This window comes from Desmodus rotundus, chromosome 5 (assembly GCF_022682495.2).
Source record: "Desmodus rotundus isolate HL8 chromosome 5, HLdesRot8A.1, whole genome shotgun sequence".
In the NCBI taxonomy this organism is placed as follows: Eukaryota; Metazoa; Chordata; class Mammalia; order Chiroptera; family Phyllostomidae; genus Desmodus; species Desmodus rotundus.
This window is the reverse complement of record NC_071391.1, coordinates 78,442,766-78,460,605: the sequence shown is the minus strand read 5'-3', so window position 1 is coordinate 78,460,605 and position 17,840 is coordinate 78,442,766. Positions and strand designations below refer to the sequence as shown.

The 17,840-nt window shown below is 37.3% G+C and overlaps 1 protein-coding gene across 1 annotated transcript in view; it reads right to left on the bottom strand.

The window, feature by feature from the left end:
• Nucleotides 1-470: 470 nt before the first annotated feature.
• The window catches only part of RAB39A (RAB39A, member RAS oncogene family), a 41,948-nt gene continuing 24,578 nt past the window's right edge, over nt 471-17,840 (bottom strand). Inside the window, exon 2 of the mRNA XM_024570984.3 lies at nt 471-7,012. Within this exon, the coding sequence (XP_024426752.1) occupies nt 6,586-7,012 (427 nt within the window). The 3' untranslated portion in view covers nt 471-6,585. The remainder of the gene's footprint in view (nt 7,013-17,840) is intronic.

Sequence of the window (17,840 nt, the reverse complement as noted above, 5' to 3'; positions counted from 1 at the left end):
TCCTACTGTATGCAAGTCTGAAGCATGGCAAAGATGAACCAACTAGAAAATAGTCACAAATTCTGAATTATCTGTTAAGGCATAGTACATGACCATGATCCCTTTTCTATCATTCCGAAATCCCCAAAGCTCTGAAAACCTAAAATTCTTTTGATAATTCATTTGGCAGCCAAAAAAAAAAAAAAAAAAGTCTGACCTGAACTCATTAGATTTTGTCTTTTCTAATGTGAATATTCGTACATTTTGCTGCACATATATTTTGATTATAGGGTTCTACCCCACGGTTTACTAGGATATTATGTAACACATAAGACATTTCAGATGTTTAATTGGTTCTTATGTGCACTTCATTTGTGAACACACACATGCATTTAATTGCAGTTAAATAGTTGCTTCTGTTTTAAAAAAGCACCATGAAAGATAATGTAACAATCCTATGAAAACCATAGTTCTCATTCTCATTCTTTTTATTCATTATTTAAAATAAAAGAACACTATAAAATAAAAGTAACAACATACTTTAAAAAGTGTATACCATATCTTTCTTCCATTGGCTGTCATTCTTTTAAAAAGTTACAAGGTATAATTGTAGCAAAACATGTTTGTTCCATGAAATAGAATGTAATGTATAAATTAAAACCACGTATATGGAACCCAAATTTAATAGGACTAATTCAACCTAATAACCATCAATTAGAAGTCACTGAATGTCACAATGTTTGAGGCACTATTTTAAACAAAGACAAAAAATGTACCCAGAGATAACAATAAAGAACACTAATTGAAAAAATCTTAAAGAATTTTCTTTTCATTTATTCCATACCATGATTACTTGTAGTAAGTGAACTAGATAGTTAATGATTGATAGAGATTGTCACAGCTCATCACTCGTGTCTACTTTCATTGGTTATTAAGATTATAAAGATACCAAGTCATGCAGCAGTACATTCAGGTTTAGAATAGTTTGTTAGTTATTTTAATATCACGTGAAGATTGGTTGCTCAGTAAAGTTTAGTGGAAACATTTGGATTTAGAAAGCAGAGATAGCTATTTATCAGTTGTAGAATTTCCAAGAGTTAGCTTCTGGTTGGGAATGTATTCTATATTAAAATATAAAGGATCTAAATTTAAAGACTTTATAGTCTCTTTTTTTTCCTTAAAGATAAAATGTTTCCTTTGCATTTCCAACTAAATCTCTCCAGGCAGCTACTTAAGAACAAATACGTTAGCTTATGAAATGGGCCTTTAGTCTTTCAAATCCTTCTCTCTGTCAGACCTAAGGAAATTATTCAAATATAGTGCACTTTTTGAAGTCAATGGAAGCTTTGTAATTAATTGAACCAAGGGCAATATAAAACCTGATGAAAACACTCTTAACATGATTTTATTCATCCATAGGTTCAGTTTTTTTGATGATGTAAAGTTGGATAAATAGATTGGTGAGGTTATCTTAATAACAAAGATGGCTTTGGTTGCCACACACACAAAAAGCATGGAGTTCTTTGTGGCTTTTTGAAATCTAGAGTTAACTCTCAAGTTTCTAGGCTCAAGAATCTTGTTTGCTACTATTATGTATATAAATACCACATTTAAAAGCACTCTGATTACATAATCATTTTGGCTTAAGCTTATTACCATTTAATAAATCATCATATCACCACATGTACTGAAAGTGTCAATGCAACTCAAAATGATCAATAAAATATACTTTAAAAAACGAGGAATTTCTGTCAGGGACAAGTTTATCATATGATTGGATAGTTTTTCATTTCTTTTAAAAAACTGATATTTATTTAAAATATTTAGTAATTGCTACATCATTCAGTAGTTAAAAAAATTAATTTAAATGGATTTAAATTTAAACTGAATAGATTTTAAATTAAATAATTTCAATTATATCTGATTCATGTATGTCTGACTTCTAAGACACTTAGTCAAAATGTTTTGCCTGGGACTTCCGGCCAAGATGGAGGCGTAGGTAGACACACTGTGCCTCCTTGCACAACCGAAGGAAGGACAACAACAATTTAAAAGCAAAGAACCACCAGAACTGACAGAAAATCGAACTATATGGAAGTCTGACAACCAAGGACTTAAAGAAGACATATTCATCCAGACCAGTAGGAGGGGTGGAGACAGGCAGCTGGGCGAAGAGGACTCTCTGCAAGAGGGTGGCTGGAGGACAGGGGTAGGCAAGACAGCAGCTGGTGCACCCAGCGAGGCAGCGGATTGTGGAGTCAGGTGGGCAAGGCTGCAGCTGGCTGGCAGGGCAGCTGGTAGAGCGGGCAGTCCCACATTTGCGGGCAGATAAACCGGGAGGAACAAATGGGGAGCAAAACAGACAGCACAACCCAGGGTCTCAGTGCAGGAAAATAAAGCCTCAAACCTCTGATTGAAAACACCTGTGGGGGTTGAGGTGGCAGCAGTAGAAACTCCCAGCCTTACAGGAGAGTTCGTTGGAGAGACCCACAGCGGCCTAGAGCGTGCACAAGCCCACGCACTCGGGAACCAGCACTAGAAGGGCCCAATTTGATTGTGGGTAGCAAAAGGAGTGACTGAAATCTGGCAGAGTGGAGCAAGAGCCATTGTTCCCTCTTGGACCCCCTCCCCACATAAAGCATCACAGTGCAGCAATGTGTGCTGCCCCGCCCTGGTGAACACCTAAGGCCCTGCCCCTTTACATAACAGGTGCCCTTAGACAAAAAAAAAAAAAAGGCCCAAATGAAAGAACAGATCAAAGCTCCAGAAAAAATATAACTAAGCAACAAAGAGATAGCCAACCTATCAGACGCACAGTTCAGAACACTGGTAATCAGGATGCTCACAGAATTGGTTGAATTTGGTTGCAAATTCTATGGAAAAATGAAGGCTATGCTAAGTGAAATAAAGGAAAATGTACAGGGAACCAACAGTGACGGGAAAGAAACTGGGACTCAAAATCAATGGTGTGGACCAGAAGGAAGAAACATCTAACCAGAACCAAATGAAGAAACAAGAATTCAAAAAAAATGAAGAGAGGCTTAGGAACCTTCAAGACATCTTTAAACGTTCCAACATCAGAATTATAGGGGTACCAGAAGGAGAAGAGGAAAAGCAAAACATTGAAAACTTATTTGGGCAAATAATGAAGGAGAACTTCCCCAATCTGGCAAAGGAAATAGACTTCCAGGAAGTCCAGGAAGCTCAGAGAGTCCCAAAGAAGTTGGACCCAAGGAGGAACACACCAAGGCACATCATAATTACATTCCCCAAGATGAAACAGGAGAGAATCTTAGATGCAGCAAGAGAAAAGGACACAGTTACCTACAAAGAAGTTCCCATAAGACTGTCAGCTGATTTCTCAGAAGAGACCTTACAGGCAAGAAGGGGCTGGAAAGAAGTATTCCAAGTCATGAAAGGCAAGGGCCTACATCCAAGATTACTCTATCCAGCAAAGCTATCATTTAGAATGGAAGGGAAGATAAAGTGCTTCTCAGACAAGGTCAAGTTAAAGGAGTTCATCCTCACCAAGCCCTTATTATATAAAATGTTATAGGGACTTATCTAAGAAAAAGAAGATAAAATATAGGAACGGTAAAATGACAACAAACTCACGGTTATTAACAACCACACCTAAAACAAAAACAAAAGCAAACTAGAACAAGAGTAGAACCACAGAAATGGAGATCACATGGAGGGTTATCAACACAGGAGTTGGAGGGGGAGAGAGGGGGAAAAGGTACAGGGAATAAGTAGCATAAATGTTAGATAGAAAATAGACAGGGGGAGGTTAATAATATTATAGGAAATGTAGAAGCCAAAGAAGTTGTATGTATGACCCATAGACATGAACTAAAGGGGGCGGGGAATGTGGCAGGGAGGGGCTGTGCAGGACGGAGGGGCGTGAAGGGGGAAAAATGGGACAACTATAATAGCATAATCAATAAAATGTATTTAAAAAAAATTTTGCCTGGAACAAATATTTTTACTCTTTTGACATTATTACCCACATTCTCTATAACAATATGTAAGAAAATAGGTCAGCTATTTTATATGTATATATGCATATATATCTGGATAAAGATATCTGGCTAAGGTTATACACATGCTTGGCAGTCGTGTATAAGAACTCAGATCTTTGTGTCATTGTTCATTTTAAAATTGTTTTACCATATATAGCTCCTGTAAAACATGAGAATGATTTAGCCCAATTTTAGTATTTTGTGGATTCAGTTAAAATCACATTTCCCCTTCTCTTCACTACACACACAAACACATACACACCCAACAGAGCGTGGTAATGGAAAGAACCCTGACCGAGGTGGAAGAACCAGAGTTCTAGGCTTGCTTCTGCTCATGGGTGGCCTTGGTAATTATCAACTTTTGGAGGCCCTCCCTTCTCATTTGTTTTTTTCTGATTCCTTAATTCTATTCTGAATTTTGGGACACATCACACCATTTAGCCCAAATATTAGTCTTAATTAGCATCACAAAAGGTGTCCACTAAAAGTTAAATCACATTTTGTATTTTAGCTCTTTAACTTTGTAAGTAGGCACAGGTGACTATACTTAAAACTGCTGTTACATATTCAGTTTTTGAGTTTATGCCATTTGGGGCTGATGGAAAATTGTAATATAAGATGTAAAATTTTAGCAATAAAAATAGATGACTTCACATATTGAGGAACAGGTATTTTCTTATCTGGTCAATTATATTTTGAACTTACACAAGTGAAATTAATCTAAGGATATCAAGAAAATATTGACAGTATAAATATACAAAAATTTTATTGTTCTCTCTATAAGTGTTATTAAAAATACTTACATGGACCTTACATGTACAAGTATTTAAAAATATAATTAAATATCTACTTTTAAGATGCCCAGAATCTAGATTCAAACATGATTTTGAGTCAATTAAGTCTCCTGGGATTTCTTTTTCCACCATTTCCACTTTGGAGGAGCAGTGTTCTAGGTTAGGAGGCAGAGGGTATACATCAAACGAAGAACTCCCTCAGGCCCACGAGATCATGCACCTTTTCTGCTCTCTGCAGAATGTGGGAATGAAGGGAAAGAACACGAGAAATCCCAATTCTTATCCATGGTAAATATAATAGTACGCCCATGAGCAGCTGATACCAATCCAACATTTGTATGCTGCTTTCTCTATTTATAAAGCGTTTTCATGTGGTTCAATTGATTCTCAAAATAATCCCATAAATGGGGTGATTAGCCTCATTTTACAGATGAGAAAATGGATACTTAGAGAGGTTAAGTGACTTACTTGTGTACAAATACTGGTATAGCAAAGGCAAGCTTAGAACTCAGGTTTTTTTTATTTCTCCTTAAATATTCTTCCTACCATACCACTGTGGTTTTCAAACAAAATGAAGCTACTACAGTTTAACAGTAAAAACCTCATGTTTCCAAAAAGGCAGCTTCATTGTACCCCTTTGTGATAGGAATGGTTTATAGAACAGAATAGAAATGTACATTATAAAATATTTGACATTATCATCAAACTGTCCCTTCCAGGAGGTGAATTTAACCAGTAAGTTAAAAATTTGGAAACTCAAGTCATTTTGTAGCCTTAACTCATTATTTTATCTTTACCTTGACTGATGAGATGTAAAATATAATTTGAATGCTAAATGCATCAAACAATTAACCTTGTCCAGAAAAATCTTTTCTATAATTTCCTTATATTGGAAATGGGGAAATTTAGAAATTTACTTGGACAAAAAGCTATTACTAAAAACATTCTAAATTTACTTATATTGATAATTTTGACAATAGTTCAAGGTAAATTGCATTTAGTTCGAGTAAATTTCATTTACTTCTGTGAGAATGTCAGTATATAAATAAATCTTTTTCTTGTCTAAATAAGGACAGTATAATATAACATCAAAACATTTGCTGATAAGTGGTCCTTTGTTTTTATTTTTACAAATATTTGCAATAAAATATTTTACTTGGATCCTTACATAGCCTCATAAAACAAAATTTTCAGGAGCAATAAATCAGAGAACAAAAATGAGTATAAAATTTATTTTCTTATGTTCAGGCAAAATTAAGGGAAGACAAGTATTTCAGAGAATAGTTAAAAACCTGATACCTTAAAGAACTGCTATTTTAGTCTTAGTTGATACCTCTGAGATTGTTTAATTTGTAAGTGAACGGTGCACTTTTAAATCCACTTTACTATTCAATATTAATAAATTAACTCAAGAGAATGTAAGTCTTGATAAAATCTTTTCAATCAGACTATATTTGTACAAAAAACCCATTTCAATCTGTCAAGAAAAATGAGTAATACTGACATATTTGGACATTAAATTCAGCTATACACCAACAAAGTGAGAATGGGGGTAATTTGGTAGTTTCAAGAAAAAGTTGTCTTCTTTGCCTGATATTTTCGCAAAATGCTTAATCTTGTAGTGTTACAAGTAAGCTCGTGCTCTGAATCCAATACCTTACAAAATAGTGTTAGCACTGGTTTAGCACTTTCTAATAAATGTTTTCATTGCATCATTTTCCTGGTAATGTTGGTGTTTATCCTGAAATGACATCCCATCTGTTCTTGTTAGTTCTTTGGCATGTTTGAAGTCAGCAGAAGCACTCTTTCCTGGGCTTCACTGCTTCTTCAGAAGAATGCACAGTATTTGGAACAAAACCACTTTTAACCCCTTCCCAGCCATCCTGAATACAAATCTCTCCCCTTTTGATAAGTTCATATATGTCTCTTGTTAAGATAGTGAAGGATTCCTCAACATTTGTAGCATCTTTGGCTGAGGTTTCTATATACTTCATACCACAGTCTGCTGACAGTTTTTCAGCTTCTTCTCTTGTCACTTGACGTTGTGAAGCTAAATCACATTTGTGCCCCACTAGCAGAAATACAATCCGAAATGGCTGTACGTGCATTTTTGCTTCTTCTAGCCAATCTTTCACATGTTCAAAAGATCGTCGGTTAGTTATGTCAAATACTAAAAATCCACCAACTGAGTTGCGGTAATAAGATCGAGTTATTGATCTGAAAAATAAATAGAAAAAATGGTTGTAAAAGAACAAGCTGTTCTTATTCCCACTTTTCAAACAATGTACCACCATAATAAAATTTGAATATATCCTAATGTGATTTAAGTAGAATTTATCAATCAAGTACAAAGTGTCTTAAGTGAACAAAAATATTCTGAGACTAATATGCAAGCCAGTTTCCACCACTGAACAAGGTATTTTTAGATAGACAAGCACTTACATGGTATGTCTTCTCACACTATCTTAGGATTATTTGTTTTTATTTTTTAAATATCTGAAAGAGTAATTGTAGTTCTACAATAATTATCTACAATAATTATTACGTCATTGTAGTTAAAAATAGGCACCCAGAAAAATCTGGTGAAGGGCAGAGGTTGCCAGCAAACTTGTTATCATGTTAATTAAGTTAGAGTCCTATCCTATACTTATTCAAGAAAAAAGGAAATTGTTTGGACAAGGGAGGAGGTATGCTAATGAGTTTTGCCTCTCCAGATCCAGTCTCTCCTCCCTGGGCCTCAGGAAGCTGACCCTTTACAGAAAGCTTTCCCAAACTCCTTGCCATCTGGCTTGCAGTGGGGTCCAGCCAATGTGAGGTGCCAGCTGGAGCCTAGAAGAGAAGACAGGTATTGACACCCCCACACCTCTAACCCCCACCAGCCTGTGACTTGGCAGTGGTTATGTTCCTCTGCTTCTGGCAAAGGTTCCTGTTGGGTAGGCCCACTCCCATAGCTATGGCTTTCACTAGGTTCTGCTGACTTCAGCCTCTTCTCCTGCCCCGTCTGGCTTCCCACTGTGGCTGTCCCTGAATGCTTCACCATTCTTTGTTGGTGCCCTTGATCTTTCCCACATTTCTGTAAATGGTTACTTCATTAAACTCTTTTCAGTTAACCTTCTCTTGTGCCTGACTGAATCATGGGGCAAGGTGACAAGGTCATATACTGTTTCATATTTCAATTGCCTTTACAATATGTTATTTTCTCTACCTAGAATGTCTTCTCTCCATTTTTGCCTAGCAAACTTCTATTTCTCCTTCAAGTGTCAGATCAAAAATCACGTATATGAGAAGTCTTCCATCCCATCTCCACCTCTCTTGGGTACTTCTCTTATATGTCATTAGACCTTAGGCACACTGCCATTATGATTATATTAATTTTCATAATGTTCTGATTGGAGATACCGGTATGTCTCCCACTAAATTCAAGGCCCCTTGAGGATCAAATATTTTTCACCTATGTACCTAACAATTACATAGCCTGGCAAATGATAGATGTCACTTAATATTTGTTATGCTGGATTAATCAATTTTATTGGAGGGAAAGCGCTAAAGTTGCATGAGTCAGAGATAGCATGTATCTCAGTTTCCAAGTTGTCAATGGTTCTGAGCATTGAGATCATCCATAAGCAAACTTGTCTGTTACTTGCCTGATTCACCAAAGGTCTTTGTGAAGGACCAATGGATTATCGGGTCCTCTCAACTTCTGCATACTTTCATCATCCTTATTGCTGAAATTACAGCAGTCATTTCAGCAGTACGGAAATTACAGCAATAAGTTCTGTTACCTGATACCACAAGTGCCATTTGTTGTGGGAGTATGAAGGAAGTATTTCACCTCCCCTTTCTTGCCATTTCTTTTGCTTTCCTGTTTCTCCTCAGAATTTCCACCAGAGATTCTCAAGTGATTATACTTAAATATTTTTTCTCAAGGACTACTTGGTATTATATAGTCATTGATAATAAAAATTCACCTCCCACTATCTTTAGCAGGCTACAAATAATGGAGTTCATTTAAGTTGTTGCTTTAAACATTTTTTTGAGGGATAATTAATCTGTTATTGTTCTGCTACTTATCTTTATATGTGTGAATTTAGGCAGATGTACAGTGCTTTCAGACAAAACCAAAGCTATTATTAGGCTGAAAACTCTCATTTATTCAGCACCACATCTTCATTAATTTTATTTCCCTTCCTAGTTAATTTATCACTCATAAGATTTTTAAAAACATGCTTTTGTGGTTGAAAACTCAATATTGAAATGCTTGTATATTAGGCAGAGACATGTCTTATACTCCAGGAAATACCATGTTTTCTAATACCTGGTATTTAATTTTGAAAACATTTGGAATACAGTTGGCAAATAATTCTATAAAATAAAATTACAGCAAAGTACAGTATATGCAATTATGCTATACAACAGCCTTTATTAATGATTAAAGGGTCTCAGTATGACATCTGCCACTTTCTATGTAATTAGTTGATCTCCAGTTTCTGGGTGCAGGTATGGATATTAGGTTTAAAATTCTGATATGGTTAGGCTTCAGATTAAGATTTTATTTGTCCTATGGGGTAGGTTTTCCCTAAAGCAATTGGGCACCCCTGCTGTCAGTCATTTAGGGCAGTGATTTTCAACCTTTTTCATCTCATGGCACACATAAACTAATTACCAAAATTCTGTGGCACACCAAAAAATATATTTTTTGCTGATCTGACAAAAAAATTAGGTATAATTTTGATTCATTCACACTGGACAGCTATTGTTGTGTTGGCTGTTGTCACTTTTTAATTTGACAATCTAAGGGAAAAGAAGTCAGTGCCCCTGACTAAATAGTCAGGTATTGCATGTTTTAAAATTTTTTGCAGCATGCCAGTTGAAAACCACTGATTTGGGAGAAAAGGCAGTCGTTCAGACTGAAAACTGGAACTTGGAAGGCAGCTCTTAAAGAGAAGGCAAGGAAGCATCTATTTTTCTTTGGATCTCCTCTCTTGAGTCAGGACGCGTAGAGCTCTAGAAGTTCTTAAAGGTATTATAAAGAGATAGGAAACAGATCCTAAAAGAACTAGGTAGGTAGGCCTCCCTGTAAAGAATTCAAGCGTTGATGATGAGTAACAGTTCTTTATAAGCAATGACATCTTACTGCATGTTACTTTATATTGTTTCCTTCTGCGCTTTGAAATTCTCACTGAATGAATGGATGATTTAAAGGAAAGGAAAAAATTAGAGAGGAGAGGAGAAATAAAATAATGGATTATAATCTGGTCTCAGGTGTGTTATTGGAGAATTAAGAATTGTGAGACTACACTCTGCCACTACTGGTAAAGGGGATACAGCACCCCCTAAAACCAGTGTGATGGTGGTATGATAGGGAAGGTGAACTACGGATGACAGAGATCAGGGTTATAAGCTCTTTGTCACATCTTATCCCTCCCATGTGGAAGATCTGGTTTTGATCACATAAACAAACAAAAAACCCTACTGGTTCTTTTTTAAATTGAACAACAATAAGATAATGTAAAAAAAAAAAACCCAACTATGTTTAAAGGTAATATATATGTATATGTATATTTTTATTAATTTTAGATGGAAAGGAAGGGATAAAGAAAAATCAATGTGAGAGAGAAACATAGATTGATTGCTTCTCATAGATGTCCCAACCAGGGATCGAACCCACAGCCTAGTTATGTACCTTGACTGGGAATTGAACCCCCAAACTTTTAGTGTAGGGGATGATACTCCAACCAACTGAGCCACACTGGCCTGGGCCCTACTGATTCTTTTATGCCTAGAAAGCTACAGTATTAGCAACTCCTATTCCATTTTCAAAGAACAGTCTTCTCTCAGCATTGTTTTTTCGTCCTCCTTGCTTTAACTGAAAACGGCTGGTCCCTGAGAACACAGCTTTCCCTGCAGCATGCTCATGTTGTTCATTCTATAGGCTCAGGAGGTGACTTGTGCCTCTCCAATGCCACTTCCAGATAATTATTTTCTTCCAACCCTGTTGTAAAAAAAAAAAAAAAAAAAAATCCCCTGCTCCTTTGAGACTTATGCCATCTGGCTCTATCATCTGCCGTCATTTGCCAACTTCTTAGTCATTCTCCATGTACTGAAGACTAACACTTTGCTTTGCTTCTCAATCTCAATTCCTGTCATTCTGCTCACTGATTTCAATATCCATTTAACTTTCTGATGTAATCTCTCAGTTTCCTGACTTCCTTATCTCTAATGAACTTTCCCCTCCATTCTGCCTTTTTCATTCACTTCCTTTTCATCATCAAAAATGTTCACTACCCCAAAACTAAAAATTTAGTCTACTTTTTGATCAAAACCTCACAGCACACCAGCATATTTTTACTTTGATAATTATTTAATTTTATTAAGATTTGTAATCCAGTCACCAACTCTATGACTTCCTATCCATCAATATCCTGCTGTCTTTACCTCCTCCCATATCTTAGTTCTATGAAATATGACTAGTTTTTCTCTTAGAAACATCTCAATCCCAAGCCCCTCTCCCTGTCATCTTCATTTGGGAAAACTATATCTGGATCAGTCCAGCATGCAGCTGAATGTTTCTGAGGAAAACCATTCAACCAGATAGGCTGGTGTCCCCACAAATTAATAATAACTAATCCTAAATGAACACTCAACGCTGTCAAGGAATACTACTGGTATCAGGAGAAAGTCTTCTCCCTGTTTCTTCTACGATAAGAAAAAACAATTTCCATCCAGCCTTCCTCTCCCCACAAGAAAAGTGAGGGAACATTTTACTTCTCTTACTAGATTCATCCATAGAAGGAAACATGGCTGCTCTGTGTGATTAGAGTCTATTTTTCAGGCTGGTGGGCAGAATCACTGTGTTCAAGGATAGTACCCTTGTATAGCATCCTTTTCCTCTCCACTTTCTGAATTCTTAGATTGGTTTGCTAATTGTGAGAGGTAGGCAGACGCCATGTCTATGCTCATCACTGACTACTGAGTGGTTCTTAAGTATCTGGCACGTTGTGGGCACTCAATGCACTCTTAGTGGGGAAATGGTTGATTTGATAGGAGCCACGAATACAGGTGTTGGGGAGATAGGAGAAATGGCAGAGGGAATTAAGGAAGTTTGAGGGAATGAGACACTAGCAGTGCATAAATGAAGAAAGGTGCCCATCACTAGGTCACTAAGTGGCTACGCGAATGTCTCTGTCAGTGGAGGGTGGATAAATTAAATATACATATATGCATCCTAAATATAGGCCTGTCCAGAAGGTATCCAGCCATGTAATATGAAAAATAGAGACATTTATTGAAGAAGATACAAGAAACATTGTGCATAGGACAATGACACCTCAATCCCCTTCAAAGTAGGTACCTTGGCACCTCACACAGTTCTCCCAGTCACCATCAGCTGCCCTGTTGTATTTTCCTGAATCTCATCAGCAGTCTGAAATCTCTTCCTTTCAAAGGTGATTTTAGTTTTGGGAAAAGCCAGAAGTCACAGGGCACCAAATCTGGGCTATGGGGGGGCTGAGTCACCTAGGTGATTTGATGTTTTGCCAGAAAACTCTGCAGAAGATGTGATGCATGAGTGGGAGGGAGCCTTGTTGTGATGAAGCTGCCAATCACCAGTTGCCCATAGCCGCGGCCTTCTGAATCATCTGAATAGTTTCCACGGAGGAATGTTCAAGCTTAACACAAAATTTGATTCATATTCATTGCTCTACTCGCTCAGTCATTTTGCATGCAATGGCCACACAGTACATGTGCTCACTCAACAGCATCTACTGCTCCCAGTGACTAGTACAGGGAAGTCGTCATTGGTCACGCATGCACATTCCAGTCCAGTCTCCTTGACTGCAAGGGTACATTGATGTGAAAATCATTCTGGTTATATTAACAACAATTGGACTTTTTCCCAGACAGACCTCATCATATGTCCAGTGAAAATATGATAGCTAGTAACCTCTGTGAATTTTCTTTTGTGGAGGAGGATCCCTTAATCTGGGGCATGCTGAAAAAACCTCTCCAAAGGCAAGTCGTGGTTATCTTATGCCCCCTACCAAGAAGAAGCATAATACTTGGTGGACCTTTTAGGGTTTTGGAGGATATTTGTATAATATTTGGATGTACTTCTATAACCCAGTAAGTGGGCGACCCAAAAGGCTACCACCAGCTTTAATAGGACTGAAAACAAGAGAAGTCCCTTAAGCTTGTTGAAGCTACAATGCAAGCAGCTTTGTCACTTGGCCCATGGACTACCAGGTTTAATGGTGCCTGTCTGAAGTGCCCATTGCAGAGTGGGATGTTCTATCAAGCCTGGGGAAGGTTCCACTGGACAATTACAGGAGTGGCATTTTGGAATTAAGGCATGCTCTCTTTGTCAAGAGCAATTTCAATTTTGAGAAATAGTTTGCAATCTTTCTTTAGTAAGAGATCAAAATGCTGGCTGTGGAACACCAAGTGATTGTGCAATCTAAATGCTCATCAAGAGCTATATGTTCTCTGACTCATTAGGTTGGAACTGTGTCATCAAGCAGAAGTCACATATGTAGGCAGGAATAGGGGTGCAACCTGAGGGAACCTAAAGTAACAAAGCTCTAACACCCGCATGCTTACACCTGCAGCACCCTCTCAATGTATGGCCTTATTTGGATTTTCCTATAATTAAAGAGGAAAAAATTTCAAGTCTGCCTTATAGATGGCTCAAAACAATATGCTGCCATTGGTCCACCCCACTCAACTTGAAGGTCAATGGAAAAGAGAAACCCTCCAATTTGTGGAACCTCTCCCAGAGGAAGAGATGGAGAGATGTAGGTAAGAACCTACATCTATTCGTAAGCACAGGCTAAGGGTTTGGCATGTTGGAAAAAACAAGAATGGAGGACTGTATTGGGGAAGAGGTATGTTGATGGGTCTACAGTATGTGAATACTTGTATCCTATGTGAATTTCACCAAAAACCCCCTCCGTGGAGAAATTCCTAATAATCAGTGAAACAAAACATTCTGTCCTATAGTTAGCAGTCAGTACACTTTCACCCCAGTTTGGACTCAACAGACTATTTCTTACTTGGACTGTCATTGCTTAATACCCAATTTCCCAGCAGCTACTGACACCTTGGATACGGTGCTTTACTCTGGGTGGGCCATCATGGAGTGGATACTGTAAGACATTTAATCTGGACTCAAATGATACTAGCACCACCATCCACGAACTTATGAAATACCTTGTACAGCCATGGTATCTCATAGTTTGATACAGAGCAAAGACGTCACTTCACAGAGGAAGAATAGGGAAATGCACGGATGCCAAGGAATCCATTGATCTTGTCACTGCCACGTAGAGGCACCTCGCCTTATAAAACTGTGGAATGGGTATTAAGATCCAGCTATGCCCGTGTTCAGATTTGTTAAATTTTGGCATGATCCTTCAGGATCTATGTTCTAAACCAGTGAGGAACAGAGTAGATGGTATTTTTTCCCAATGAGGAGATGCTGTGGTATGGGAAACAAGGGGTGAAAGTGGGGTGATGGTGCCTCTCACAATTATACTTAATAAGTCACTGATTTTTTTTGTTGCCCATAATCCCCATAACTCTAAATTATGCTGATATAAAGGTGTAAGTATGCAAGGGAAAAGTGCTTTCACTAGACAACTACGTGATGCCTCTACTGAGTTAGCTGAGACACCAGCTGGCCATCTGGGGATTCTTATGGCAGTGGGTAAACAGGCAAAAAAGAGACAAGGGTTCTGTGGGGACCACGCTGGCCTTCTGTGGTTCTTGCTGCCCAGAACTCCTAGGATCTTTTGGTTCATTCCCAGCCTGGTCCCTCCAGTTCCCCATTCAGTCTTTGTGCCGCAGGCATGCTTCCAGTTACTTTCATTTTTGATTAAGGTCCTCAAGTTGGTTTTGTAGCTGGCAACCAAAGACCCGATTGATATAGTCTGCATATATTTTGTAAGAGAGAATGACACAAAGCAAAGTCACAAATATTTATAAACTTTCAACAGTTTCATTCTTTGTTAAAATTATTGTGCTGGAAAACATGAGATCTACCCCTCTTAACAATTTTAAGTGCAGAGTACTGTTAACTATACACACAAGTTGCAGAGCAGCTCTTTAGAACCGTCCCCATGACGCATGATAAAACTCCATACAAAGTGGACACCGGCGCATCTTCTCCTTTCTCCCCGTGGCAGCCACTCCTCTATCTTCTGCTTCTATGAGCTTGACTAGATACCTCATATAAGTGGAATTATGTGTTCTTTGCCCTTCCTTCAGTGACAGGCTTATTTTACTCAGTATAAGGTCTTCCAGATTCATTCATGTTGAGGAATATTAGAGGATTTCTTTTGTAAAAAATGGCTGAATAATATTCAATCATAGGTATATACTGCATTTTTATTCATTCATCAAAAATGCTCGCCTTGTTTATATAAACATTTCTAACTGTTTTTCCTTTTATTCCTGAAATACACAGACAAATGATACTGGGAGCACTGATGTTTGCTTACATTTACAATGAGTTATTTAATATATGAGCAATGCAATCAAGTGTAAATGATATTCCTTGGTGAATTTGGAATTTTTTTTACACAAATGACATGATTACTAAGATTCTAAAACATGTAAATGATATCTCAAATTAAACAGTTATCTAGTTTCCTGAAAGGTGTTAAGAAAGAGATGCTGTTGTCATATGAAGGACAAAAGCTCATAGGCTACAGAATGTTCAATGTTATTTATACTAGTTACTTATATATAAAATTTTATCTGAAAGTGGCAAGATTATATACATCTTATATGCTGTTATTTTGAGCTTGGTTGGATGTACACAGATCTCTTTAAAAAGCAACAAAACATAGAGCACTTGTGGACTGACTCAGGTAAAATGAACCAGACGTTCCATCCTGGAAATGCCCTTCTTGTGGCTTTGCCAATTGTAAAATAGGCACTTAGAGGATAGAAGTACTTTGATGCCAAAGGCTGTTGGCAGCAAGCACCTATGAAAGCATTAGTCTTGTGAGCCTCTGTTCACCATGACATTACACTCCTCCCTCCCTGCTGGGAACAGTCATTGTGTTTTATTTAACTGCTTCACTTGCCTTGTGATCCGGGCCTTTCGAACTGCTTTCATGAGACTAAACAAGTCTCACCGTTCTTGTTATTATTACTGATGTTAACAGTCCCTGCACTTGCTTAAGATTCTGAAATTTGAAGCTCATAACTTATATTTTCCTTTATACATACAAACATTAAAATTCATTTTCTTTTATAATTCCAGGGTCTTTTCATTACAAACCAAGTCTGTGGCTGTGGGAACTATATATAACACTGATAAGACCTAATGGGCCATATTCTCTCTTTGAACATGTGAATTTATTCCCCTGACCACCTTGTATTTTCCTTTTATGAAAGATCATCATTTTATGATAGTGAGGCCCTCTTGTCATCCCCAGCATGCTCTATTCATCTTTTATCCTCTATTTTCCTCTGTAGCAATTACACACCCTGATATCCTATATAGTTTTTTCCAGTTTGTCTCTGGTCATAGCTCTTCTCTCCCTATTAGAAGTTCCGTGAGAATAAGGATTTTTGTCAGTTCTTTTGAGATGCTGCATCCCTAAGCGCCTAAAACGGGCTGGGCACACATGAGTCCTACCAATATTTGTAAATGAAGAAAGAGCCAGATTAATAAATTCAGATTTTCTCACATCGTGCCCAGCCAGCATGTGAATGCTGAGCAAATGGGAGAATAACAGAGAGAAAAAAACAAATCCTTATCTTCTTTTGGTATTTATAGTAAGGATCTGTAAAATCAAAAGGAGAGAAATAAGCTGAAGAATTACAAACACCATAAGCATATAAGTGAAGTAATCTACATTTCCTAAAAAACTACTCTATTTAAATTACAAGTAATTAGTAATTCAAAGTAATTCAAACTGTTCTTTGCAGTGGATTCTGGAAGGGAAACAAGTTTATGTGAAAATCAAAATAATTTATATAGAAATTAGTGAGAAATGTTTCTAGCTTCATTAATTGCCTCGAAGGGAATTATGAAAGGATGCTTATTTTCCATCTGATATTTTACCAGAAAGTATAATAATAGACTTTACTTATCTGGATGCTTCCTGGCATGCTTTTGCAGAACAAAGATGAAATGATGACCAGCTTCTCATTATTTTATTTTCCATATAACATAGTGCTTTATGTGATCTAACATCATTAAAGAATATATTTTCCTTGGGCTATAATTCTCCGACCATTTTTGTGATTTCTGCCTGTTCTCATGTAACTTCCTCTAGACTGTTTTGTCCCATTTCCTTCAGTATATCTCTCCACATTTCGGAATCTATAACTGATGTTTATACTTTCCTCATTTTGCTGTATCTCTGAAATTCGGCAGTTTTGCCCTAGCCAGTGTGCCTCATTTGGTTGGAGCATTGTCCCACAAACCAAATAGTGGAGGGTTAGATTTCTGGTCAGGGCACAAACCCAGGTTGTGGGTTCAATACCTGGTCGGGGCATGTACAAAAGGGCAACCAATCGATGTTTCTCTCTCGCATCAATGTTTCTCTTTCTTTCTCTCTCTCCCTTCCTCTCTAAAGGCAATAAAAAAAAAAATTAGGCAGCTTTTATTATCAAGTCTTTTCTTCTATTATGTTCCTTTCCTTCTTTCTCTAGTGTTTTTATCAAATTTACACGGGCACACTTATCACACATTCTTACTCTTCCCATTCCCCCAACTTGCCAGTATTACAGAAACATAATTTTAGAATGATCATTTTTAGCACTTGTGTTATTCCGATCATAGAGATTTTTTCCATCACTAAGCCTTGGGATAGTCTATGACTTCTTTTCTTTAGAGTTAATAATTATCTTTTATATTATCTTTCAAGATAGAGTAGGTTATGGGCAGTAACAACCAACCTCTCGATAGGAAGACTGTTAAAGAATCTGGACTGTAATTTAAAACCATCACATGAGACTTCTGCTCAGATGCCCTGGCCACAATTTGTCATATGATTCTGCTAAATGCAAAAGGAAAAGGAATTTATTCCTCTCA